This window comes from Mobula birostris, chromosome 28 (assembly GCF_030028105.1).
Source record: "Mobula birostris isolate sMobBir1 chromosome 28, sMobBir1.hap1, whole genome shotgun sequence".
Classification (NCBI taxonomy): Eukaryota; Metazoa; Chordata; class Chondrichthyes; order Myliobatiformes; family Myliobatidae; genus Mobula; species Mobula birostris.
This window is the reverse complement of record NC_092397.1, coordinates 5,598,275-5,625,770: the sequence shown is the minus strand read 5'-3', so window position 1 is coordinate 5,625,770 and position 27,496 is coordinate 5,598,275. Positions and strand designations below refer to the sequence as shown.

The 27,496-nt window shown below is 45.6% G+C and overlaps 1 protein-coding gene across 1 annotated transcript; it reads left to right on the top strand.

The window, feature by feature from the left end:
• The first annotated feature begins 311 nt into the window (after nucleotides 1–311).
• LOC140189353 (cofilin-2-like) lies at nucleotides 312–20,079 on the top strand. Its single transcript, XM_072246097.1, has 4 exons — nucleotides 312–486; nucleotides 10,719–11,029; nucleotides 17,108–17,184; nucleotides 19,194–20,079. Exons 1-4 carry the CDS (start codon nucleotides 484–486, stop codon nucleotides 19,334–19,336), a joined length of 534 nt encoding a protein of 177 aa, XP_072102198.1. The 5' UTR covers nucleotides 312–483; the 3' UTR covers nucleotides 19,337–20,079.
• Nucleotides 20,080–27,496: the final 7,417 nt, after the last annotated feature.

Genomic DNA, 27,496 nt, shown 5'->3' with positions numbered 1-27,496 from the left:
ACCGAAGCCCGCCCGCCACCCGGGTCCCTGAGACGGGCCGCGCACCGCGCTCTGGGAATTGTAGTCCAACACTTTAACCCCCCCCGCCGCCCTTTTTTCCAGAGTAGGGGGCATCTCCAAAATAAAAGGAGCCGGTGATATTTATCCCCCCACCCCGCCGCGCTCCGAGGATTAGGGGACGCGGGCATTCTTCTCCGTCGGAGATTATAGACCTAAGCCCCCCCGGGGGTGGGTTGATGCGCGCGCATCCGCCCTCCCTCTTTCGCCTGACGGGGGGGGAAAGGGCGGGGACTGACTATCGCCCGGTCTTCTCAGTGCGAAGAAAGCGCGCAGTTTCCTGTCGTCGGAAGGACTCTTGCCGAGCGGAGCTGCGGGCTATAGCGGGCGGCTTTATCTACGGTCGGAAGGGATTCTTCTTCTTTTTTCTTTCTCTCTCTCCCCTTTATCTTCCCGAGCCCCCCCGCCCACAGAGAAGTTGACAACATGGTGAGTATATATGGCGCTATTTATCCTTTTTTTTAAACTCCTGTCTCTGAGGTAAAAATAAGACGGAGGGGTGGGGGGAAGAAAGAAACTCGTTGTGTAAAATGGCGTCGGCGGGGCTCTGAGGGTTTCGTTGCCGCCGGCGGAATGATCCCATGACGCGAGGCCGGGTGTTCTGCTGCGCGGGGCGGATAACGGGACGCCAGAACCGGCGCGGATGTGTTTTTTTTTGAGGGGTGGTGGGGGGGGGGGAAGCGCAGGGGCGAGGGAGGGAAACCCCGCGCGGGTGCGCGGGCCGCGCTTCTCTTTTCCCCACCTCACGATGGCGCGCATTGGTCGCCAGCGGCCTCCCATCCCCCACCCAGATTCCGGCGCAAGCGCACAACCGAGTCCGCGAGCCGGCGCCGGTCGCGCGGGCACTTGAGTCGGGGGGGGGGTGGGGAGATTGTTTCACGACGCTCCCCACCCACGCCCCGATTTTGTGTCGGTCGGCCTCGAGAATTAAAAAAAAAATGCTCTCTCTCAATTTCTAAATTTTCCCTTCCTCAGTCGATTTTTTTTCTCTGCTTGAGTTCGACGGCCCCACCCTTCTTTCCTCACCTCCAGCCCGTTATTTCGAAAGGAGAGCCTATTTTCCCCTTTGTCCGGGATCCATTATCTCGCAGAGAGAGAGAGAGAAAAGCCCGCGCTCCATTTTGCCGGGGTCTGACCCGAAAAAAAAATATCCCCATCTTCTGACTTCTTCTTTGCATTGCATTTTTTCCTGAGGTTTTGCAACTCATGATTCGAGGAGGGTGCAGCCGCTGGTCGCTTGCCAGAGGGCCCAAGGCGGTTAATTTTCATGACGCTGTTTGCTAAATGTATGATTAAGGCCGTAGCAATTTAATTTTTTTTTTTTTTTGGAAGCATTAACTCTTCCACGTGTAAACTGCGGGCCACTAGTCCCACCCCAAACCTCTTGCCATCTGATTTATGAATTGAATTAGCCTCATCCCCTTTCCTCCTCTTTGGGCCAAATGGCCTAAATCTGCTCTTATGTCTTAAGAACTTCATAAATTTCCAAAGTTTCAAAGATTTATTGAGGGGAAAAGTGGATGGCCCCCTTAATTCAAAAACACAATTTCCTGTTCAGTATGAATCTGCATTTGTCTTGGTTGTCCACTGAGGAACATTTCCAAAGATTTTTTTTATAAGCTACAGTGGGGAGGGGGGGGAATACATTAGGTTCACTTTGTAAATGGGCACCTATTTATTTTTGAACAGTGAGTTGCTACTGTATGAGGAAATTGGCTTCCCCATTCATCCTGGCAGGATCATTCACAATTTTTTTTTAAATGTTAACTGATATTTTCTCCCATTTGGGCTGTTGCCCAGCCTGCCCGCCCTTTCAGTTGTGAAGCTCACCCTGTCCTGGTTAAAGCCTTGTAAACCTTCTACCACCGGATTAGTTCCCTAACCTAAGACGACCACTATTGGGAGTTCAACAGATGTGGTCTTGCCTGTTGTCTTTCCCTGTCAGAAAATTACCATATCCAGAAACTAATAACTTGGTCTTACTTTCCCGAACACAATCAAGAGAGAATCTGCAGATGCTGGAAATCAAAGTAATACATAAAGCAGCAATGCTATTTTTGTCAAGATGGTTGTTTAAATAAATATTCAGTCCTGATGAAGGGTCTTGGCCTGAAGTGTTGACTGTTTAATCTTTTCTATAGATTCTGCCTGGCCTGCTGATTTCCTCCAGTGTTTCCTGCCCACTTCTAATTTGAAACTGGCTAGATTCATGTTTTCTGTCTCCCTCCTTGAATAAAAGAATTTCTCTTTTTTGCATTCCAATCTAAGGAACCTTAAATTTGTGACGCAGTTTGATTCGCTTGCCCACCAGCAGCTGTACCCTCCGCAAATAATAAAGTGTGACGATTCACAACCTCAAATAATGCAATCGGAGAAACCTGAAGTTCTTAGTACTTGCTATTCCCTGAGTTCCCCTCCTTCCCACAATTTTTAATTCCTGAGTTGTGGCTTTTCTGTGCCTGTTCAATTTAATTGACCTTGTTCTCCATTAATTCCTGTAGACGCTATGCGCACTTTAATCTTTCAAAAAGTACAAAGCGGGCTTTGTGTTTATAAAAAAAAATTAATTGTATGTTTAAGTCTTAAACTTTTTCTGTTAACAACAGTTTTTACTAATTACTAGAATGTACCGGATCTAAAGGTCCCAGAAAGGTTCCCCCATTCCCTTTCGCTTGACTTGAAAGATTATTTGTCTGATGCACGCCAAACTGTGCCGTTTGCATCAGTGTAGTCTAGGGATTGTACTGGGGGCAGCCCACAAGTGCTTCCGGAGCCAACATAACGTTCACTGCTCACTGACCCGTGAGACTGCATTGGTTAGAGGAAACCCAAAGGGTCACGGGGAGGACTGTACATACCATCATGACAAGGTTCAGGAACGGTTATGGCCCCTCGACTATCAGGCTCTTGAACTGAAGGGGATAACTTCACTTCCTCAATACTGAGCCAATTTCATGACCCAGGGCTCTATAGTTTGTGACCTAGAGGTGTTTTTTCTGTATTTGTAAAGTTTGTTGTCTTTGCACTTTGGCTGTCAGTTTTTTCATTAATTTCTTGAGTGCTTCTTTATATTTTCTGTAAATGCTCACAAGAAAATGAATGGGGATAGTATATGGTGTCATGTATGTGCTTTGATAATTTTACTTCAAACTTTTTCAAACTCCTAACAAACAGTAGGAATTAAATTCTGATTGCTGACTCTAAAATGCTATGCTAACCGCAAAGCTAAGGTAACGCCCCCAGCTTTGCTGTTTTCCTTATAAAACAGGCATGTTTTGAACTGTTCTTTTGAGTATGTCTGAAATTCAGTTGTTAACATTTGCAGCTAATATTAAACCAATCATTAATATTAACTATTCAATCCAATGGTGTCATATAATATCAGGTTAAGAATAGCCTGTTCCCTAAGTGTGTGGTGAATATGTTAATCTTTTAATTATTAAAACTATGAATATGTAAATATTGTGGGCAATTTGGAGGGAGGAGGAAATAGAGAAATGGATTACTTCAGAGTCTTACCAGTGGAATTTTTGAAAATCCCTTCAGGAAATGTACCATTAATTGTAATGTGATACCAAGTGTAGCTCCCACTTTAGCCAGAGGAATTTGTGAAAATCATTGCCATAGATGGCTGTGGAGACTTAAGTCATTGGCTATATTTGAAGCAGAGGTTGATAGGTTCTCGGTTAGTCAGGGTGTCAAAGGTTACGGGGAGAAGGCAGGAGAATGGGATTGAGGGGGAAAATGAATCAGCTGTGATCGAATGGGAGTGCAGACTTGATGGGCTGAATGGCCCAGCTGTGTTATGCTCTTATAATGGAGTTAGTTTGATGGTCACTACACACCCTGGGGCATAGTTAGAGTGGATGCATGGAGTATCTTTCCTGTGACTAGAGGGCACAGCCTCAGAATACAAGGGTTGTACCTTTGGAAAAGAGATGAGGACTTTCTTTAGCTAGACAGTATTACATCTGTGGAATTCATTGCTATATTCGGCTGTGGAGGCCAAGTTTCTGGGTATATTTAAAGTGGAGGTAAATAGATTCTTGATTAGGGCTTCAAAGGTTACGGAGAGAATAGGGTTGAGAGGGAAAATGAATGAGTTGTGATGGAATGGCAGAGCAGACTCAATGGGCAACACGCACAAAATGTTGGAGGAACTCAGCAGGTCAGGCAGCATCCATGGAGAGGAAGAAAGAGTTGACGTTTTGGGCCAGGGCCCTTCATTCGACGTTAGTTTCGTCAAAAAGCATGAAAGTAGATGATGTGTGACATAAAACTTTTCAGGTCGAGTCTTTTTATTCTTTGGTAATGTTGGTCACAATCATGAAAGTTGGTATAGTGATGGGTCAGCCAGGAGTTGACCGACAGGCTGACAAGAGTGTCATGATGGTGGGGCCCATTGGTGGTACTGGGACAGGAGGAAGGGATAATACTGGGACGTGTTCCACCTGGGGGTTTGAAATAAGTAGGTTAGAGCATTACAGTAGAGGGGCTTTGTTCCTCACTTGTCAGTCTCCTCTCTACTCTCCTTTTCACATCCTTTCTATAATGAGCTGACCTTTTAAACTACACTCTTGTGTTCCTTCCCATCATTTAAGTGCCTATATGAGAGTTTCTTAAATACTATTTGTCTAATGTATCTGTCACCGACCCTGGCAGGGCATTCCAAGTACCTGCTTCTCTCTTTTTAAAAAAAAACAACTTGATCCTAACATTTCCATACCTTAAAATTATGCTCCCTGGTATTAACCATATGGAACATGTCTCGCTATCCACTATCAGAGCCTGTTGTACACCCCTATCAGGTCACCTCATTCTCATTCGCTCCAAAGAGAAAAGCCCTGGCTCACTCGCCGTTTCCTTATAAGGCGTGCTCTCTAATCCAGGCAGGGTTCTGGTAAGTCTCCTCTGCACCCTGTCTAAAGCCTCCACGTCCTTCCTATAATGAGATGACCAGAAATGAAGGCAATACTTAAAAGTGTGGTCTAAATGGTTTTGCAGTATAGACCTTCAGCATTACCCTGCGTCCCTTGAATTCAGTGCCCTGGCTAATGAAGGCCAACACACCATAGACCGCCTTAACCACCCTATCAACTTGTGTGGCAACTGTGGGTTCTATGGACCTGGGCCCTGAGATCCCTCTGTTCCTCCATATGGCTACTGGCAAGAAGATACAAGTGGAGGGGATGTGGGGAGGGGTGAAAACAAAGAAGCAAGATGCAGAATTATGGAAGGACTGAGCAGGTTGTCAGTGACCAAGGATGGTGCTGGTTTTGGGTAAAGACCTCACAGGAGGTAGAAGGGGCATAGAATCAGAACTGGGGTAGATGCCCATGGAGTCTGCTCTGCCATTGCATCAGGGCTGATTTATTGTCCCTCTCAAACCCCATAACCTTTGATGCCCTGACTAACCTGGAACCTATCATCTCCTGCTTTAAATGTACCATTGTCTTTTTGATGAGATCCCCACCCTCCCCAACCCCATCAAACACTCCCCCTATGGTTAACCCTTTCATTCCCAGAATCAGTCTCCTTTGGGCCCTCACCAATGCCAGCCCAGAGCTGGTCACAATACTCCCAAGTGCAGTCTGACTGATGCCTTTTAAAGCTTCAACTTATAAAGTCACATTGGGGCATTATAGATTAATTACCATTAATAATCTTTAAGAGCTTGGGATGGAATGTGTAGTGTTAATTTGTTTACATAACTGGGCATGCACCTGTCCAAGTTTACTATCCGATTCCTAAGTAGGCAGTATTCTCTTCTAAGATAGTTGGTGAAAATAATGATAATCTCCAACACATCTTAAACTCACAGTCACACGTTTACATCCCTTCGTATACATAAGGAATCTGATGTATTTTTCAAAGCACACGATATCCTTGCAATCTTTAAAAAAAATATTTCACAGTACTCTGATGTTTCATCAGATTTTGCAGTTCCTTAAACTCACAGAAACACCATTCACTTTGTTCCACTTCTGTTGCTTGTCGCTGGCACTGGTTCAGCAGCAGGCTGTTCTGCGGTGTCCAGGAAGGATGTTTATTTTTACTTCTGAAGCTGGCTTGCCACCATTCAGGTCTCATCCAAACCTTGGAACCTGCTTCACATTTCTCCCTTTGCTTTCTACGCTGAGAGTCTAGTTCAGTTGCAAATCTGGAGGATGACTGGAGTTTATTGTCATTCAACCATATGCATGTATACTGCCAAATGAAACAAAGTTCCTCTGAACCGAGGTACACAATGTATAAAGTCATATATTCCAGAAGATTGACATCTAGTATAAGGTGCATTAATGACACCAGTTTTAAAATGTAAGCAGTATAACGGTGCTGGTGTTTCACGTGATCAGACCCGGGTGATGGCAGGGAGTTCAGTAGTTTCATGGCCTGGGGGGGGTGGGGGCTGGGGGGAGATAAAGATGTTTCCCATCCTAACAGTCCTTGTCCTCATGCTCTGGTACCTCCTGCCTTGTGGTAGGTGGCCAGAGGGATTGTTGGGTGGATGGGAAGCATCCTTGGCAATGCTAAGTGTTCCTGTGATAGATATCCCAGATGGCTGGTGGAGAGACCCTGATGATCCACTCCTTGCAATCCTTTGTAGGGTTTGTGGTCTTGTCATGTGCCCCAGACATTGTCAAAAACTAGCTTAAAAAAAATTCAGAAATGTAGACTTGAGCAAGCATTTCCTGAGCCGAACTTCCTCATGTAACTTCTGTTCAACAAACTCCCATTCCAGGGTGGTGTAATAGCTGTAAGTGCCGTCGGTTTAACAGCACCAGTAATCGGAGTTTAATCCCCCCCCCCCCCCCCCACCTGTAAGGAGTTTGTACATTGTCTCCTTGGCCACGTGGGTTTCCTCCCACATTCCAAAGATGTACAGGTAGGGTTAGCGAGTCGTAGTGAGTATGGCAACACATGCAGGTCCCTCCTGGCTAAAGAAATTCCTCTTCATCTCTGTTCTAAAGGAACATTCTTGTATTCTAAGGCTGTGCCCCCTGGCCCTAGACTCCCCCACTTCTGGAAATATACTCTCGACATTCACTCTCTCTGGACTTTACAATAGGCTTCAATGAAATCCCCACCTCCATTCTTCGATCCAGCAAGTACAAGGCCCAGAGACAGGTGTTAATCCTTTCACTTCTAGCTTTAACATTTCCCAAGTGAGAATTACTCATGTAATTTGTTTTCCACAGTCCCTACGCTACACAACTTCTTCAAAATCTTAAATCCTTTCCAATTTTGCAATTCTATTCCTAAATAAAATTCCTCTCTTCTGAAATTTTACTCTTAACTACCAATGTCACTTACTCTGTCAATTTCTCTTTTCTTTCCTGGATCTTAACGACACGCATCTGTCTTGGCAACAGTGGCTCAGTCTTGCTAACCAGGACTTAAGATTCCTGACTGAATTTGTAACCATGCTTCCATTTTGTAAAATGTGCAGTTTGTGCTCACGTGCTCAAATCAAATCAGAGAGAGAGAGAGAATCTCATTGAAAACCCTGATGAAGGGTCTCAGTCTGAAACATCAGCTATTCTTTTGCATAGATGCTGCCTGACCTCTTGAGTTCCTCCAGCATTTTGTCTGTTCCAGCCTACATTTCCAGCATCCGCTGAATTTCTTAGCAATATTGAAAGGTTTAGGATGTAGTGTTCCAACAACGGGGGGGAGTTTAGGACCAGCGGGCACAATCTCAGAATTGAGGGACGTCCCTTTAGAACAGAGATGAGAAGGAATTTCTTCAGCCATAGGGTGGTGAATCTGGAATTTGTTGCCTCAGATTGGGGTGGAGTCCATTGGGTATATTTAACGCTGAGGATTTCCAGAATCTCTTGTGTTCATGATTTTCTGCAAAGTCTCTTTGGGGTTTGCCTATGCTGAAGAAGTTTTAAATCTTCTCTTTGACAGAAGATCAGTTGAGACTCTCTCTCATTGGTTCCTTCTGTAATCTCTGCTGCTCCCCCACTTCGCTTGACCTCCCCCCCCCCCCCCCACCTTATTCTAATATTTTCCCCTTTCCTTTCAGTCCTGATGAAAGGTCTCGGTCTGAAATGCTGCCTGATCTGCTGAGCTCCTCCGGCACTTTACGTGTGTTGCTCTGTATTTCCAGCATCCGGAGAGTCTCTTACGATTTGGGTGCTGAGTTTAGATTGTAGATTGAATTGGAGCAGGGGAATCACATTGGAGGAACTCAGCAGGTCAGGCAGCATCTGTTAGAGGGGAATTTTGTTCCTGTTCTTCTCCCGCAGCTTGTGGTGCATCAGGTGGCAATCTTGCCATCTCTTTCGGCAGTTGTTTTTACGAGACCGAGTTGCTAACTCAGTGTGCAACTCAGCATGGAAGTAAGGTGTGCAAGGAACTATCCAGATTTGAACCTAGGACCACTGGCCTTGGCCGGTTTATAGAGGGGATTAGAGTCGATGACTCTGGGTCCAGACCCTTCATCATTACCGGAAAGGAAGGGCCAGAATAAGAGGGTGGGATGAATGGGAAGGAGTTCAAACTAGCCAGATGGGCGAAGCCAGTTGGGTGAGGTGTGGGGGAGGAATTTGAGTGAGAAGCTGGGAGGTGATAGATGGAAGAGTTTACAGCTGAAGAAGAAGGAATTTGATAGGAGCGTGGACCAAGAGAGAAAGGGAAGGAGTGGGGGGGGACTAGAGAGAGGTGATGGGCAGGTGAGGAGAAGAGAAGGGGTGAGCGGGGAACTAGAATGGGGAATGGAAAAAGGCGGGGGTGGGGGAGAGAATTACCAGAAGTTGGAGAAACCAGTGTTTATGCTATCAGTATGAGATGTTGGTCCTCCAAACATGAGTGGCCTCATTGTGGCAGACATGACATGTTGGAATAGGGGCTGGAATTAAATGCATTGGCCACAGTGAAATTCTTTCTTGTGGACAGAGGGAAGGCGCAGTGGGTTTAGTCACTGAATCTGGCCGATTGGGTTTGTGTCTTGTAGATGTCTTTGGAATGCTGGGCAAGTTGATGTGTGTTGAAAATGTCTTCAAATAATGAAGCAGTTATTAGTAATAGTTGACTTTTTCTCAGCAAGTTAAAATCGAACATCCGTCCTTGAAGTGAGGAAATTTTTTGACCTAATATGGCTATCTTGAGAGCTGTGTCACATGAGGTGTGGTTACAGTACAGTCACTCCAGCTATTTTTATCCAAACTCTCTTGTGCTCGATTCTTATTTCCCCTTTTAAAAGGTTTGGAGAAATGGAGAATGTATAAATGCATGTTTTATTGTTAATATGGTGAAAGTTGGGCTTTTGAAGTTTATGAGACGGTGAGGCCAAATTTGGAGTACCGTGTACAGTTCTGATCACCTAACTGCAGGAAAGATGTCAATTACACTGAAAAAGTACAGAAGATTTACAAGGCAGTTTCCAAGACGTGACCTGAGTTACAGAGAAAGGTTGAATAGGTTAGGGTCCTTCAGTCAACTTAAAATTATGCCCCCTGGTATCTGTCCTGGGGGAGAAATGTCTCTGGCTGCCCACTTGATCTATGTCTTATCAAGTCACCTCTCATCCTCCTCTACTCCAAGGAGAGAAACCCCAGTTGACTTAGCCCATCCTTGGTGGACTTGTCATTAAGGACTGCCTGGTGTTCGCACAGTAGACAGAAGCAGTCTGTGTTCAACCTCATGCCTTGTTTTTGGATTGTAAGAAAAGTTGCAGCTCTATTCAGAGCTTCTCCCTGCCAAATTTTTGTTTCATTAGTTGAGCAGGCCAGTGCTTGAATGCAGACACTGCTTGATTTGAACAGGACAAGAGAAGTGGATGCTGCAGGCAATACAAGTAACTGGGTCAGATTCCAGTCCCAGGATCAGTTTTCTGAGGGCATGCAGACACCACTCATTCTAACCAGAATGCACAGCCTCTGGTCTGATCATGAATCTTGCATGAATTTTCACCTTCAGAACTGACTGAAGATTGTTCATTACCATTCTTCAGTACACGAGCGTAAAGGAGAACAAAATGATTGTTACTCTGGATCCAATGCAGCATTTAAATAAAACACACAGCAACACCATTCGGCCCATCGAGTCTGCTTTGCCATTCCATCACAGCTGATTTTTTAACCCTCTCAGCCCCTTTTTTCTGTAACCTTTGATTCCTGACTATTGAGGATCTCATCATCATCTGACTTGCCCCCCCACCACCACCACAACTATCTGGCAATGAATTCCACAGATTCGCCAACTGGCTGAAGAAATTCCTCCTCATCTCTGTTCTAAAGGGATGTCCCTCTATCCTGAGGCCGTATCCTCTGTTTCTGGGCTCACACTCTCCACGTTCACTCTATCCAGGCCCTTCAGTATTGGATTAGGTTTCAATGAGATCCGCTCTCATTCTTCTAACTCCAGTGAGTGGTACCATGACTGTACAGACCGTACGACGTAGGAGCAAGTCTTACTGAGTCTGCTTGGCCATTCTGTCTTGACTGACTTCTTATCCCTCCGAATCTCGTTCTGCTGCCCATTCCCCCATAACCCTGCTGATCAAGAACCTAGTAATCTCTTCTCCAAATATACCGGCAGACATCAGTGGCAATGAATTTTGTATATCTGTACTACATTGTTCGTATATGCAGGTTTATCCAGACCTGTGAACTCAAAAATCAGTTCACGTTTTTTTTTAAATCTTCCCACAGGCATCTGGTGTAAAAATCTGCGACTCTGTTGTTACCTGCTTCAACCACATGAAGGTGCGTAAGGTGTGCTCCAAAGAGGAGAGCATGAAGCGGAAGAAGGCGGTCCTGTTAAAGTTGAATGATTCGGAGGAGTTAGTAGTTCTAGATGAACAGAACGAGATTCTTGTTGGTGATGTTGTGGAAGGCTCAGTAAAAGACCCATTCCACAAATTTATAAGTATGCTTCCCAAGGATCGCTGCTGTTATGCTCTCTTTGATGTGTCCTTCGAGACAAACGAGTCCAAGAAGGAGGAGCTGGTCTTAATTCATTGGTAAGTTTTTAATTTATTGCTCGTTACGTGAGAACGCAAGTCGGGTGTGTAAATGGCCAGCCCATTTCTCATTTTTTCCATTGAATCCCTGAATTCCGTAGTGTTTAGACAAATTTATTTGTTAACCTGTTGTTTCCCATTTTGGGCTGGCTGCGCTTTGTTCTACATAGAAGAGTACAGCACAGAAGCAGGCCCTTTGGCCCACAATGTTGTGCCAAACTAGCCGAAAGTCAACAAAAAAACACCCGATAATTAACACAATATCCATGTCCCTCCATCTTCCTCATGTTCATGTGTCTACCTGAACGTCTCTTAAAAGCCTGTAATGTGTTTGTCTCTACCACCACACCAGGCCGTGCATTCCAGGCATCCACTGCTCTGAGTGGGGGGAAAGACCTTGCCACTCGCATCCCCTTTGAACCGACCGCCTCTCACCTTCAATGTATGCCCTCTGGTATTAGACATTTCTGTCTGGGGAAACAGATACTTCCTGTCTGCTCTGTGTCTCTTATAATCTTATAAACCTCTATCAGATCTCCCCCAGCCTCCGATGCTCCAGAGATAACAACCCATGTTTACTCAGCCTCTCGTGATAGCTCATGCTCTCTAATCCAGGCAACATCATGGTGAACCTCTTCTGCACCCTCTCTGAAGCCTCAACATCCTTTGTATGGGGGGGGGGGGGGGCGGCAGCTGGAACTCCAGACGTAGCTTAACCAGAGTTCTGTGAAGTTACAAATGCAAGTGCTCGTCTCTTCTTAACCCCCCCACCCCCAAAATCTGCCTCACTGTGGTCTTGGGTCCATCTGCATTGCTGTGTCACATGACATCTATAGTTTAAACTTAATGTGTAAGTTACCATTTACCATCTTGGGGTTTCTTGCAGCCAAAAACCTGATAACAGAATGTATGGCGGGTGGGGAGCAAGCATAAACGATGTACGTATACGCTATTGTGTACAGTGGATTCTGGTTAATTAGGACACATCAGCACCAGTACATTTTGGCTCAGTAAGCCCCAACTACCCAAAATTTCATGGAAATAGTTTAATAAAAAGACAAACTGCCATTTAATGGAGTAATAATTTTATTTATCGAGATACGGCACGGAATAGGCCCAATTTGCATTTACAATGACCAGTTAGCCTATCAACCGGTACGTCTTTGGACTGTGGGTGGAAACGAGCACCCGGAGGAAACCTACACGGTCACAGGGAGAACGTAGAAACTATTAAGCTTTTTATTAGTTGCTAGTAGTTATCGACAAGAGGAATTCATCTAGTGTTCTTTTTATTGAACAATAAATAACTGCGAACATCTTATTGGCTAGTGTCAAATCTATTTGTGGCATTTCAGCAAGGGTCTGAAATTAAAAAAAAATTATTACAGATCACTTGAATTGGCGTCCATTCTCCCAAATGGATAACATAACACAGGAACGTGCCACTGATGTTATTTTAAAAACTAGTCACCCTAAGCACAGTGTAGCATCAGATGCCACACAAGTGCACATGATTGGTGCTGATTTAGAAACTGTTCGGCAGTAGTCTCCGTTCCCAATTAAGTTGCATAGGGTCCCAGATGAACTAGAGCAATCCTGGCTGTTTTCGATTGGTGGTAATTCTTTAACTTAAGCCTGTTAAGCCGCTGGCATTTAGGACAGCAATGCAGATCCTCCATCTCTGCATAGAAGCATTCTTCATTGCTGTTTCCGTGACCGTTTTTTGTTTGAGCAGTCAGGGTTGTTTTGTTCTTCAGAGTTGTCCCAATCCACCGTACATCCTGAGATTTCTTGCAGTCAGAACAGGAAAAGTAGAGAAGTACAACAGAATCTATGAAAAATCATACATAAAGGTTGACAAACAGCCAATGTGCAAAAGATACGGGGAGTGCAAATGAAAAATGCTGATGTGGTATCAGCTTGGTGTGGTGAGTGAGATTATCTCTTGCTGACTCAGGGCCCTGAAGGTTGGAGGGTATCATTGGAGATGCTAGGAACTACACCTACTGAGATCTGGAGGGACATTTAATCTTCTGGAGGAAATTAGCTTGTGCAGTTAACTTTAAGGGGGGGGGGGCAGGTGGAATTGACGTTTCTTTCCTTTCCCCTCCAGATGCTGCTCGACCTGTTCCTCTAGTGGGGATTTTTTCTTTAACATCTTGGTCACAGGATGAGAATCTCGGTCACTGGCCACCTTAGGTATTGTGTAGAGGCGTGGGACGTGGTGTGGTCGTCGAGGTTCGACATGTTGGCATTCGGAGTTGCTGTTCTGCACGCCACTGTAGTGACACATGGTTACTTGAGTTATTGTTGCCTTCCTGTCTGGCTATTCTCTGACCTCTCTCATTACCGAGGTGTGCCCCCACCCCCCACAGAATCCATTTTTTGTTTCTCGCACCATTCTTTGTACCTAGAATTCGTTGTGCATGAAAATCCCAGGACATCAGCAGCATCTGAGATACTCAAACCACCCTGTCTGGCGCCAACCATCATTCCTCAGACAAAAACTCAGGTTACTTTTCTTGCCCGTTTCTGATGTTTGGTCTGAACTACAGCTGAACCTCTTGACCATGTCTGCATGCTTTAACGCACTGAGTGGCTGCCACATGATTGGCTGATTAGATATTTGCATTAACAAGCGGGTGTACCTAGTAGATTAGGCACTGATTGTCTGTTGCACAGAAACAGCTCTATAGCACCGAATAAGATATAGGAACAGAACCGGGCTATTTGGCCCATCAAATATACTCCACCATTCCATTGTGGCTGATTTATTATCCCTCTCAATCCCATTCTCCTGCCATCTCCCCAAACTGCCCTCACTAATCAAGAAGCTACCAATCTCCAGTTTAAATATCCCCAATGACTAGGCCTCCACAGCTGTCTGTTGCAATGAATTCCACAGATTCGCCACCCTCTGGCTAAAGAAATTCCTCCTCATCTCTGTTCTAAAGGGACATCCCTCTATTCTGGGGCAGTGCTGTCTGGTCCTAAACTCCCCTGCTATTCAAAACATCCTCTCTATTCAACGAGGATTCCTTCCTCCAATCTTCTAAACTCTAGCAAAACTCCAGGGGCAGGGCCATTCAGTGCTTCTCATATGTTAACCCTTTCATTCCTGGCTTCATTCTCAGGAAATACACTCTGGATCCTTTCCAGCGCCAGCACATAAGGGGCCCAGAACCTTTCAGTTCTCCCAAGTATAGCTTTTATACTTAGATTCATAATGTAATGAGAAGGGATTCTGCCAATCTGAGATTTTCTCTGTGTGCAGTCTGGACAAAGGTTGGAGTGTTAGGAGGGGAGTTCCAAGCTCCATTGTTATTAGTGGGGGGGGGGGGGGGCGGCATTTGGCCAGTGATGAAGGAAGAGAGCTTGCGTTTTTCAAGTTGGGGTGGCGCTTGCCTTCAGGAACTGGCAGGGGTTGCGTTTTCTGCATGCAGGTTGTGTGTTTGTCGTGCGTTGTGGACAGACCCTTGAAGACTAACTGCAAGCCCTGTGCACTGAAAGTGCTGCTTGGTGTGCATCTGGCAGGCTGTTTTTATTTGTCTTGAGTGGAGTTGGTCCTTCTCGTTGGAGTCGTTTGCATGAGCATGCTTCATAGTCGGGAGAGTACTACAGCACAGAAACTGGCCCTTCAGCCCATTTAATCCATGCTGAACTATTAACCTGCCTGGAGCCATTGACCCACACCCAGACCACAGCACTCCATACCCCTCCCATCCATGTACCTATGCAAACTTGTCAGATGTTGAAATCAAACCTGCACTTCCACTGACTGCTCGTTCCACCCTCTGAGTGAAGAGGTTGCCCCTATGTTCCCCTCAAACATTTCACCTTTAATCTATGCCCTCTAGTTTTTCTCTCACCCAACCACGGTGGAAAAGGCCTGTTTGCATTTACCCTGTCTATACCCCACATAATTTTGTATGCCTCTTCTCCTGTGCTCCAGGGAATAATGTCCTAACCTATTCAATCATATCCTATAATTCGGGTCCTCGACTCATGGCAAACATGCTATTAATTTTTTCTGTACTTTTTCAATCTTATTCTCTGTGTTTGGTGAACTGGGTTGGTTCAAGCAACCGTCGGGACTCTAGCTGCCCTTGGTCAGGGACGGGGCTACGCTGACCCTCAGGTCTTCACCATTACAGCTGCGATTGTTGCCTGGCTCTTTGAACTTCACTTGTCCGCTGGCTTCTTGCAGGGAGAGTTGGGCTAGCTGAAGATCCCTGTCAGTTCACATCGCCTTCAGGATGCCCCGTTTTCAATTCCACTGGCATTCTTGGAATGGTTTTTTTGGGGGGGGGCGGGGGAAGGTTCATTAAGGTAGAATGAGGATAATGTGCCTCATGCAAGCAGCTTCACCAGGGCACTTCCTCTGGGCAGGGGCGAATATTGTTGGTGGAAACAGTCCCTCAACTTCGAAGGATCAGTGGATGTGGAGCCCTCGTTCCTCCACATTTTTCTCTGGGTTGAACTCAGCCTGCCACTTCTCAGCCCAGCTCTGCATCCTGTCAATATCTTGTTGTAACCTTACACACCCTTCGGCAATCATTGCCCATAACTTTGTATCGCTTACAAATTTATTAACCCACTCTTCCCCTTCGTCATTGGGGTCATTTGTAAAAAATGACAAAGACAAGGATCCCAGGACAGATCTGCACGGAACATTGCTGGTCCCTGACGTCCCGGCAGAGTGTGCCCTATCTACAAATGCCCTCTGTTTTCTGTGGGCAAACTGGCTCCGAATCACGCATCCAAAGTTTCCCTGCTTCCTATGCCTCCTAACTTCGACTTCCAGAAAGAGCCTACTATAGGAAATGGTCAAATGCCTCACTAAAATCCATATCTACCACTCTGCCTTCATCAACGTGCTTTGTCATATCCTCAAAGAATTGCCCCTTCAGTTGCCTTGTCCAGTACTGGAATATGGAAGAGTGTGTGTTTGAATTTGGTTCTAACTTTGTCTCTGAGCAGATGTTATCCGGTTCTCCAACCGAATTGTGGAATAAGCCTTTGGGGTGTGCTGCATAGTTGAAGGGAAGGTCTTATCTGTCACCAGCAAGACACTGAAACTGGTGATGTAGAAGTCAATTCATCGTGAGAAGCAGCCATCCTTCTGGAGACCCTCTCAGCCGAGTCTCTCAAACACAAAGTCTGTCGCACTGGGGCATCAGTCATGGCAGCGTAGTGGTTAGCACAACACTTCATAGCACAGGTAACCCAGGTTCTATTCCCGTTGTTGCCTGAAAGAAGTTTGCACGTTCTCCCCATGATTGTGTGGGTTTCCTCTGGGTGCTTCTGGTTTCCACCCTCAGTCTAAAGACATACCAGTTGGTGGGTTAATTGGTCATTGTAAATTGTTCTGTGATTAGGCTAGGGTTAAATTGGGGGATTGCTGGGTGGCGCGTCTCAGGAAGGGTCTATTCCACGCTCTTATGTCAATTAATAAATGTTCATATGAGTAAGATCAAAGGTACCAACAAGGCAGGTCGATAGTTACAATGACATTGTTCCTTCCGGTGTTTAAGGCTGACAGTTTTTCTTACTGCGGCAACCACCTTTGAATGTTCAAACGCCTTTGCTGGGACAAAGTAATTCACATAGCTGGTCTACAAACTTCTGAGGACAGAGAGCCAGATGCCCAAGATTAGTATTGTGGGAGCTGACTCCCAGCTATTGATAGATCAGATATTTGGTAATATCAGTCTGGTTTGCAAGGTGGTTTACAAGGTGCAAAAGATTTAAGCTCATTGTTTATTTTCCTGGTCTGATGCAGTCCAATTAACGTGTAACATCTGGCTTATGCATGAAATTGCCTCATGGTCACCACTTTGTAAATTGTGTCTCTTGCCAGACAGCCCCATGCTGTGGACCAGCCAGTGCTGTACAGATACTATCGTTTATTTGCAAATGTGTTCTTTTAACTTCAAACTAATTACTGGTTGTGATTTGCATTAAGAACTGAAGACTGCTTCTTGCCTGAATTAATATTTGATGTATCCACCTAATTCCACAGCTCCTTAGTAATCCCTGATTGATTTCCTATGGTTTTTATCTATTTTATCCCATCAGGAATCCAGAGGGTGCGCCCGTCAAGGATAAGATGCTGTATGCCAGCAGCAAAGATGCGCTGAAGAAGAAGTTTGTGGGTAAGGTGATATTTCTTCTGCCCCATCTTGTTCGCTCAGGGCATTCCCATTTCCCCACCACCCCATCTGTACAAGGGGCAGTTTGCGACGGTGGGTTAACCTCACGGCCGACTGTCGCAATCAGGTTTATCGTCGTAGTGATAGCAGTTGAGTGCGATACATAAAAATAACTATCTCTGATCTGGGCAGTCCAGCAGGGAGCCCAGCGAGAAGATGCATCACGAGGTTACTGAAACATATGGTGGAATGTGTCAACGACCAGTGCTGCTGTCAGGATGAGCTGGGGGCAGCCCACAAGTCACCATACAGCGCTAACATCACCTATGCACCAAGTCTGCTTGCACTTAGCCCCTCTATATACCCCTCATAGTTTTGTATACCCCTATCAAATCTCCCCTCGCTGTCCTCTGCTCCGGAGAATAAAACCCTAATCCAGATCCTCAAGTCCTGGCAACGTCCTTGTAAGTTTTTTTTTGCACTCTTGATCTTTTTCTTCCTTTCCTGTAGGTAGGTGACCACAATTCTCCAAACTTGGCCTTACTAGCATCAATTCATCACAATTCCTGTACTCTTGTCACATTGTTCTAAACACAGCAGGTCAGGCAGTATCTATGGAGGGAAATAAACATGGGACACACACTGTTTCTCCACCCCCCCCCTTCCCTCCCAGTATACACACGGATAGTCCTCCAACCTTAGTCCTCTGGGGCTTCCTGTCTCCAGGCATCGTCCATCAGACACTGGGGAGGGGCAGAGCCTTTAAATTAGCTTCAGCCCTCGCGTGGCTTCAGTGTGTGAGCTTGGCTTGTAAATGCAGGTACTAATAGGCAAAATGACCGGCCAGTGGTGGTAGTGACTTCTGCACCAGACTTTGAAGTGAATCGTTCTGGGTTTGAATCCGCTGGCTCCTTGCATACTTTCCATCCGTGCTGAGTTGAGCGTCGAGCCAGAAACTGGGTCTCATTTTGGGGAAAAAGAGACAAAATGTGAGAGAAACAGTAAGGTGGCTGTCTGAGGTGCCACGAGGCATCCAACAGCAAATAGGCAGAGTAGACTTGAGCTGTGGTGAGCATCAGGGGTGGGGACAGCTCTCGGGCAAGATGTTGGGTTACAGATGCCTGCGTGGGGTCAGAGCACTATGGCATAGCTGAGGAAACATCTGCTCGGAAGTCAGAAGTTGGCTGCTTTAGTAAACTACTGATCAATCTTGGTAGGAAGTATTGAGCGCACTACAACACAGACAGACCCTTCAGCCCGTCGATCTACAACTGGACTATGGCCTTCCATGCCATTCCCATCCATGTAGTTACGCAGACCTCCGCTATATGAACCCGCATTCCTTTGGAAGTGCTCGCACCACCCTCTGAGGGAAGTTTCACCTTTCACCTCTAGTTCTAGTCTCTTCCAACCTCTGTGGAAAAAGCCTGCTTGCATTTACCCCTCATAGCGTTCAGTGCCTCTGTCACATCTCCCTCACTCTCCTACGCTCCAGGCAGTCCAGTCCCAATTCATAAAGTCACAGCAACATCCTCGTAAGTTTCTTTCCTCTGCACTCTATTTACATCTTTCCTGTAGGTGGGTGACCACAATTCTCCAAATTTGGCCTCACCTGAGCTCAGCAGGTCAGGCAGCATCTGTGGAGGGGAATAAAAGTTTCCAAGTTTTGGGCCGAGACCCGTCATCAAGACTGGAAAGGCAGGTGTCAGAATAGGAAGGCAGGGGAGGGCTGAAGTATAACCTTGAGTCCACATGAAAGGGAGGTGATGGGTGGAAGAAGAATATGATGGGAGAGGAGAATGAAGCATGGGAAAAAGAGGAGGTGAAGAGGAATGAGGGGAGTCAGTGTGGGGAATGGAAAGGGATAGACAGGGAGAAGGGAAGTTAGAGAAATCGATGCTGCCAGGCTGGAATATGAGGTCCTGCACCTCCAGCTTCAGTGTGGCCTTGTGCGTATATGTGTGCGCTCTCTCAAGTTTTGACCTGACTGAACTTGTCTGTTTGATTTGCAGGCATTAAACATGATTGGCAGTTTGGAGACATGGATGAGATTATAGATGTTAACACATGGGCCGAAAAGTTGGGACCTAGCGTGATGTCTGTGGAGTCTCGTAAAGTTGTAATGCCCATGCAGCAAACTGTTAAATGTCATTAGAGTCTTGTCCTGTTTTTTTTTGGGCCTACTAAATACCTTCAGTTTGTATACATGTCTTTGACTTCCTATCTGCTTGCTTAACCCTCCTATTTGTGATTGGGACCAGTTATTTAAAGAACGCCTGTACCAGTGCAGTGGGACCTTCTGTGGGTGGAAATTTGCTGCCAAATTCCTTAGTGTGTCCAGGCCTGGAACAATGCGGAACAAATTGCGACAAAAGGGCGGGAGGGTGATCAGTGTGCGTTGAATTTATTGGGGGGAAAAAAACCTTGGATGTCCTAATGCTGTCCCCAGACCATTCTTCTAAGATGGTGGGTTGTTGCTCGGGCAGTAATCGGGATTTCTGTTGACATCGGGCAACCTTCGGTTAGTTGGGGGTGGGGGGAGGGGTTGCTGGATGATTTTTTAGATCCTTGTAATCAACGTTTAACAATTCTGAGTGTCTGCAACTCTCGTTAGAACTCCTAATGCAGATCAATGTGTAATTGATGTTTTGTAAGCGTTCCTAATATTTTAACAAGATTTGACAGTCGGTGTTCAAACATTGTAATCATTCTGCATGTATACTGTGATCAAATTTTCATTGCTTGTGGGGAGGGGGGGCTATGGAAAGGGGCTGCCTGCCAGTTCAAAGGAGGGCATCAATCAGTGTCTTGTGAAATGTTGATAGATTGGAAAATGAACCCCTGACCTACTAATTTGGAAATAGCACCATTAACATCTAAATAAAATTACCGTCAGTATTTTGTGTCTCTGTTCTTTTGATTTCTGAGCTCAATACGCCGATCACAAAGGTTGGGGTGAAGGTTTGCAAGCACAGCCGGCTCTTAGAAATTTCCAGAATCAGGTTTATTATCACTGACTTTCAGTGGCCCCTCTGTTAGGGTCATTGGTACACCTCGTTGAAGTGTAAAAGAGGGGCTGAGTGTGGATATCAGACCGCTGAGCAACAGTACTGGAGAGGTAGTAATGGGGGACAAGGAAATAGATGGCAGGCAAGCTGAATACGTATTTTGCACCAGTCTTCACTGGAAGGTACTAGCAGTAATGCGCAAGTTCCAGGAGTCGTGAAGTGTGCAAAGTTACCGTAAACTAGAGAGAAGGTTCTCAGGAAACTGGAAGGTCTGAAGGTAGAGAGGTCACCTGGACCAGATGGACTACACCCCAGGGTTCTGAAAGAGGTGGCTGAGGAGATTGTGGAGGCATTAGTAATGATCTTTCAAGAATCACAGGAATCTGGAAGACCTGAAAATTGCTAATGCCACTCCACTCTTCAAGGGAGAGAGAATAGGCCAGTTAGTCTGATCTTGGTGGTTGGGGAGATGTTGGAGTTAATATTAAGGATGAGGTCTTGGGGTACTGGAAGGCACATAATTAAATAGGATGTAGTCAGCATAGCTTCCTCAAGAGAAAATCTTGCCTGACAAATTTGTTGGAATTCTTTGAAGAAATAACAAGCAGGATAGACAAAGGAGAATTGGTTGATGTTGTGTACTTGCATTTTCAGAAGGCTTTTGACAATCTAGGAGCCTGTGGTATTACAGGAAAGATTCTAGCATGGATAAAGCAACACACATCAAAGTTGCTGGTGAACGCAGCAGGCCAGGCAGCATCTCTAGGAAGAGGTACAGTTGACGTTGCGGGCCGAGACCCTTCGTCAGGGTCTCTTCCTAGAGATGCTGCCTGGCCTGCTGTGTTGCTTGAAATTTCCAGCATCTGCAGAATTCCTCGTGTTTACATGGATAAAGCAATGGCTGATTGGCAGGAGGCAAAGATTAGAAATAAAGGGAGCCTTTGGCTGATGATGCTCAACAGGAGTCTCTTGGGACTGATTCTTTTTATTATGCTACTTGTCAATGGTTTGGTTGATGGCTTTGTTGCAAAGTTTGCAGACAATATGAAGAAAGGTAGTTTTGAGGAATTAGGGTACAGAAGGACTTGGGTTGGGAGAATAGGCAAAGAAATGGCAGATGGAATACAGTGCTTCTACTTGGGTAGAAGAAATGAAAGTGTTGACTATTTTCTAAATATACAAAACGTTGAGGTGCAAAGGGACTTGTGCAGGTTTCCTTAAGGTTAATTTGCAGGTTGAGTCTGAGGAAGGCAAACCCGATGTTCACGTGCATCTTTGGGCACCGTAGAACGTGCTGAAACTGGAGAGAGTTCGTAGGAGGTTCATGATTATTCCAGAGTTGAATGACTTGATGGCTCTGGGTCTGTATTCACTAGAATTCAGAAGAATGGGGGGGGGGGGGGGGTGACCTCTGTAGCCCCTTGGTAAGCCTCAGGCTGGCTTCAGCCCCGCCAGACTAAGTAATCAAGTTTGTGTGGATGCTGTGTGATGTACCCCACCTTGCCAAAATAACAGACAATACACCAGATGTGATTAAATGATTACACTTTATAGATCTTACTGGAACTATAATTAATAGAGATAAAATATGAAAGGAAAGTGAAAGGCACCAAACTTTCAAAGTTCAAGCACTTTGTGTGCACACAGTTGGTGCTCAATTAACGGAGTTGTCTTTCCACCATTCGATCCCCTTCAACCTCCTCGACCCGCTGCCTGGGACCAACCACGGTGGTTGACCAGACACTCCACATGAGTCTGTCTTCATCTCCTCTCTCCGCTGAAGACCCTGGGCCTCGGACTCCTGCCTAGGGTCCGTTCTGCCACCTAGCTTACAGCATAGCGCCCTCTTCCCCCAAAGCCTGCGAAAAACAATAGCTTACAGACACACAAGAAAGAATAACATCTATCCCAATCGGTTTGTTCCCTCTCATCAATAACATAACCCAAACAAGCAGAGAGAGAGAGAACTCCTTACATCACAGTTGTTATTACAGAAAAGCCATTTTTATTATAACAAAGAAGCCATTTTGTTAGCCTTTGCAGTAACGTACAAGAAAAACCACCACAAAAGGCTTTGATTGAGTGGATGTGGAGAGGATGTTTCCTATGGTGGGAGAGTCTTAAGATGAGAGGACACACTCAGAATAGAGGGTGTCCTTTTAGAATGAAGGTGAGGAATTTCTTTAACCAGAGAGTGCTGAATCTGGAATTCTTTTCCATGAGCAGCTGTGGAGGCCAAGTCTTAAAATGTATATTTAAGGCAGAGGTTGCTAAATTCTTGATTGGTCAAGGCATGAAGGGATACAGGAAGAAGACAGGAGACTGGGGCTGAGAGGGGAAAATGGGTCAGCAGTAATGAAATGGTGGCGCTGACTTGATGGGCCAAACAGACTCATTCTGCATCTTATATCTAATGGTCTGAATGCAAATTTCTAATCAGCTGATCACATGGCAGCAACTCAATGTATAAAAGCATGCAGACACGGTTAAGAGGCTCAGTTGTTCAGACCAAATGTCAGAATGGGGAAGAAATGTGATCGAAGTGACTTTGACCAAGTGATCGTTGTTGCCAGATAGGGTCAGTATTTCAGAAACTGCTGATCTAGAATTTTCATGTACAGCAGTTTACAGAGAATGGTGCGAAAAGTTTTAACAGGAGAACTGCCAGACTGGTTCAAGATGACTGACTCAAATAACCGAGAGAGGTGCGGACAGCCCAGCGCACCTGTAAATGTGAACTTCCCACTATTCAGGACGTTTACAAGGGACAGGTGTGTAAAAGGATCATGGGGGACCTGAGTCACTGAAACCACAAACTGGTCCAGCTGCTGCATCTGGGAAATGGTACCGCAAGATAAAAGCCGGGATCAACAGGCTCCGGGACAGATTCTTCCACCAGACTGATTAACTCACACTGACACAACTGTATTTCTGTGTTATATTGACTATCCTGTTGTACATACTATTTATTATAAATTGCACATTCCACATTTAGATGGAGATGTAAAGATTTTTACTCCTCACATATATTAAGGATGTAAGTAATAAAGTCAATTTAATTGAACTACAGCAGTGGTGTGCAGAAGAGCATCTCTGAACACACAAGATGTCGAACCCTGGAGTGGACCGCAGACATAAACTCCGGCCTCTTTACTGGGTACAGGAGGAACCTAATAAAATGGCCACTGAGGGGTGTGGTTAAAAGTTTAAAGGAGTATTTTTTTAAAAAAACACAGTGACCAGAAGGTTTCTTCCATGGGATGGTGGTAGAACCAGTTACGATTATATTTAAGAGAAGTTCAGATGAATGGCCATGAGAAGAGATGAGGAAGTGGGGGATGTGTGAGGACAGGCGGGAGGCGCTGTGAAACTAAGCAGTCACGACGTGGTGGCGTAGTGGTTGGCACAACGCTCTATGGTACGGGCGACACAGGTTCAATTCCCCGCCACTGCCCGTAAGGAGGTTGCATGTTCTCCCCCTGACTGTGGGGCTTGCTCCAGTCTTCTCCCACAGTCCAAAGACGTGGCAGTTTGGTAGGCCTGTGATCCGACTAGGGGTAAATCGGGGTTTGCAGCTCGAAAGGCCGGATGCATCTCAATAAAAAGAAAAAATGTTGGAGGAACTGGGCAGCGTCTATGGAGGGGAATAAAACAGTTGATGTTTTGGACCGAGACCCTTCATCAGGAAGGGGGAAGAAGCCAGGTGGGGGAAGGAGGAGGGCTAGACTGGGGTTCCCCACCATTTCTATGCCAGGGACCCCTACCGTTAACCGAGGGGTCCGTGGATAGGTGAAGCCGGGCGGGCGGGGGGGAGGTGGGGGAAGGTGGACTAAAGCTTTGAGGCAGAGGACTGAACAAGGAGAAGGGAGTGGAGTAGGGCAGGAGATGGTGGGCGGTTGAGAGGAGAAGGGACTGAGATGGGAACAAGAATGGACAAAGAGGGAGAAGGAGCAGAAATTCGCCGGAGGTTAGAGAAATCGATGTCCACGCCATCAGGTCGGAAGCTGCCCAGATGGAACATGAGGCGTTGCTTCTCCAACCCGACAGTGGGCTCATCATGGCATATCAGACAAAGGGTCTCGTCAGCAGTTAATTCCCCTTCATAGATGTTGGCTGACCTACTGAGATCCCCCAGCCTTTTGTGTGTGTGTGTGCTTCAGTTGCTCAGGACTAACAGCACCTCATCGTTATTACGACCAGAAACCTGCTTTCTTCAGGACCCACAAACAACAACGTCTTGCTGAGATGTATTCCAATGCGCAGGCACAGAAGGCAGCTTTGTTCCTCAAAATGCTGCTATGGGCCAAAGAGAAAGATTAGCCAACTGCGGTGGGCTGCAGTGAAAATGTTCCCATGCATTTGACATGGAATTCATCAGAAATTTATTGAATTACAGATGCAGCAAGCAGACAAGTGTCAAGATCTCTGAGGATCTTACCCGGCCCCAACATATTGATGTAGCCATAAAGAAGGCAAGACAGCTTTATTAGGAGTTTGAAGCGATTTGGCATGTCAACAAATACACTCAAAAACTTCTATAGATGTACCGTGGAGAGCATTCTGACAGGCTGCATCACTGTCTGGTATGGAGGGGCTACTGCACAGGACTGAAAGAAGCTGCAGAGGGTTGTAAATCTAGTGAGCTCCATCCTGGGCTCTAGTCTACAAAGTACCCAGGACATCTTCAGGGAGCGGTGTCTCAGAAAGGCAGCATCCATTATCAAGGACCTCCAGCACCCAGGGCATGTCCTTTTCTCACTGTTACCATCAGGTAGGAGGTACAGAAGCCTGAAGACACACACTCAGCGATTCAGGATCAGCTTCTTCCTCTCTGCCATCCCATTCCCAAATTGTCTTTGAAGCTTTGGCCACCACCTCACTTTTTAAAATACACAGTATTTCTGTTTTTGCACATTTTTTAATGATCTATTCAATATACATAATTGATTTACTTGTTTATTATTTTTTTTCTCTCTGCTACATTATGTATTGCATTGAACTGCTGCGGCTAAGTTAATAAATTTCACGTCACATGCCGGTGATAATAAACCTGATTCTGATTCTGAGAAACTGCAGTGGACTGCCACATGTTTTCTTCAAGTTACTCTACCAATGGAGAATCACTGAAAATATTGTCGGACGGTCGAAGATAGCTCGGTACAGCACAGTCCAGACCCTTTGGCCCATGATGCTGTATCGACCTTTTAACGTACTCTAAAATCAATCCAACTCTTCTCTCTCACATAGACCTCCATGTTTTCAATCATTCTCACGCCTACTTCAGAATATCTTAAACATCCCTACTGTAAGACCATAAGACATAGGAGCAGAATTGGTCCATTTCCCTCTCAATCCCATTCTCCTGCCTCCTCCCCATAACCTTTCATGCCCTGACTAATCAAAAGCAGATCAAACTCCTCCTTAAGTACACCCAATGACTCGGCCTCCGCAGCCGCTTGGTGGCAACGAATTCCACAGATTCATCACCCTCTGGCTGAAGAAATTCCTCCTCATCTCCGTTCTAAAAGGATGCCCCTCTATTCCGAGGCTGTGCCCTCTGGTCCTCGACTCCCCCACCAGAGGAACCATCTGCTTCATATCCACTCTACCTAGGCCTTTCAACATTTGATGGGTTTCAACGAGATCCCCCCCCTTCATTCTTCTAAATTCCAGCAAGTAACGGCCTAGAGCCATTAATCGCTCCTTGTTTTCCAGAATCATTCTTGTGGACCTCCTCCGAAACCTCTCAGCACATCCTTTCTCAAATAAGGGCCCAAAACTGCTCACAATACTCCAAGTGAGGCCTCACCAGTGCCCTATAAAACCTCAACATTACATCCTTGCTTTTATATTCTAATTCGATTGAAATGAATGCTAACACTGCATTTGCCTTCCTCCCACTAACTCAACATGCAAATTAACCTTTCATGCACAAAGATTCCCTTGCATTTTGGATATTTTAATTTTCTCCCCATTTGGAAAATAGTTTACGCTCTTAATCCGTCTACCAAAGTGCATGACTGTACACTTCCCAACACTGCATTCCATCGACCATTTTTTGCCCATTCTCTTAATGTCTTAAGTCCTTCTGCAGCCTCCCTCCTCCCTCAACACTATTTGCCCCTCCGCCTATCTTCATATCGTCCACAAACTTGGCCAAAGGCCATCAATTCTGACATCCAAATCACTGACACAACAGAAAAAGAATCGGTCCCAACACAGACCCCTGTGGAACACCACTAGAGTCACTGGCAGACAACCAGAAAAGGCTCCCTTTTTATTCCCACTCTTCGCCAATCAGCCACTGCTTTATCCATGCTAGAATCTTTCCTGTAATACCACGGGTTCATAGCTGAAAATCTCAATAAACATCCATAGAAACCATAGAACCATAGAAACTACAGCACAGAAACAGGCCTTTTGGCCCTTCTTGGCTGTGCCGAACCATTTTCTGCCTAGTCCCACTGACCTGCACATGGACCATATCCCTCCATACACCTCCCATCCATGTATCTGTCCAATTTATTCTTAAATGTTAAAAAAGAACCTGCATTTACCACCTCGTCTGGCAGCTCATTCCATACTCCCACCACTCTCTGTGTGAAGAAGCCCCCCCTATTGTTCCCTTTAAACTTCCCCCCCCTCACCCTTAACCCATGTCCTCTGGTTTTTTTCTCCCCTTGCCTCAGTGGAAAAAGCCTGCTTGCATTCTCTCTATCTATACCCATCATAATTTTATATACCTCTATCAAATCTCCCCTCATTCTTCTACGCTCCAGGGAATGAAGTCCTAACCTATTCAACCTTTCTCCGTAACTGAGTTTCTCAAGTCCCGGCAACATCCTTGTAAACCTTCTCTGCACTCTTTCAACCTTATTTATATCCTTCCTGTAATTTGGTGACCAAAACTGAACACAATACTCCAGATTCGGCCTCACCAATGCCTTATACAACCTCATCATAACATTCCAGCTCTTATCAATACTTTGTCTAGCCTGCCTTTGTCTATCCTGCCCATGTGTTACTTCCTCATAGAATTCCAACAGATTTGTCAGGCAAAATTTTCCCTAAAGAACCCATGCTGACTACGGTCTATTTTATCATGTGCCTCCAAGTACCCAGAAATCACATCCTTAACAATCGACTCCAACATCTTCCCAACCACTGAGGTCAGACTAACTGGCCTATAATTTCCTTTCTTCTGCCTCCCCTGCTTCTTGAAGAGTGGACTGACATTTGCAATTTTCTAGTCCTCTGGAACCATTCCAGAATCTACTGCTTCTTGAAAGATCATTACTAATGGTACC

Bases quoted from the DNA above. Each gene is read 5' to 3' on its own strand.
- LOC140189353 (XM_072246097.1), top strand. The intron at 11,030-17,107 runs GTAAGTTTTTAA...TTATCCCATCAG, and splicing joins GAGCTGGTCTTAATTCATTG to GAATCCAGAGGGTGCGCCCG. The intron at 17,185-19,193 runs GTAAGGTGATAT...TTTGATTTGCAG, and splicing joins GCTGAAGAAGAAGTTTGTGG to GCATTAAACATGATTGGCAG.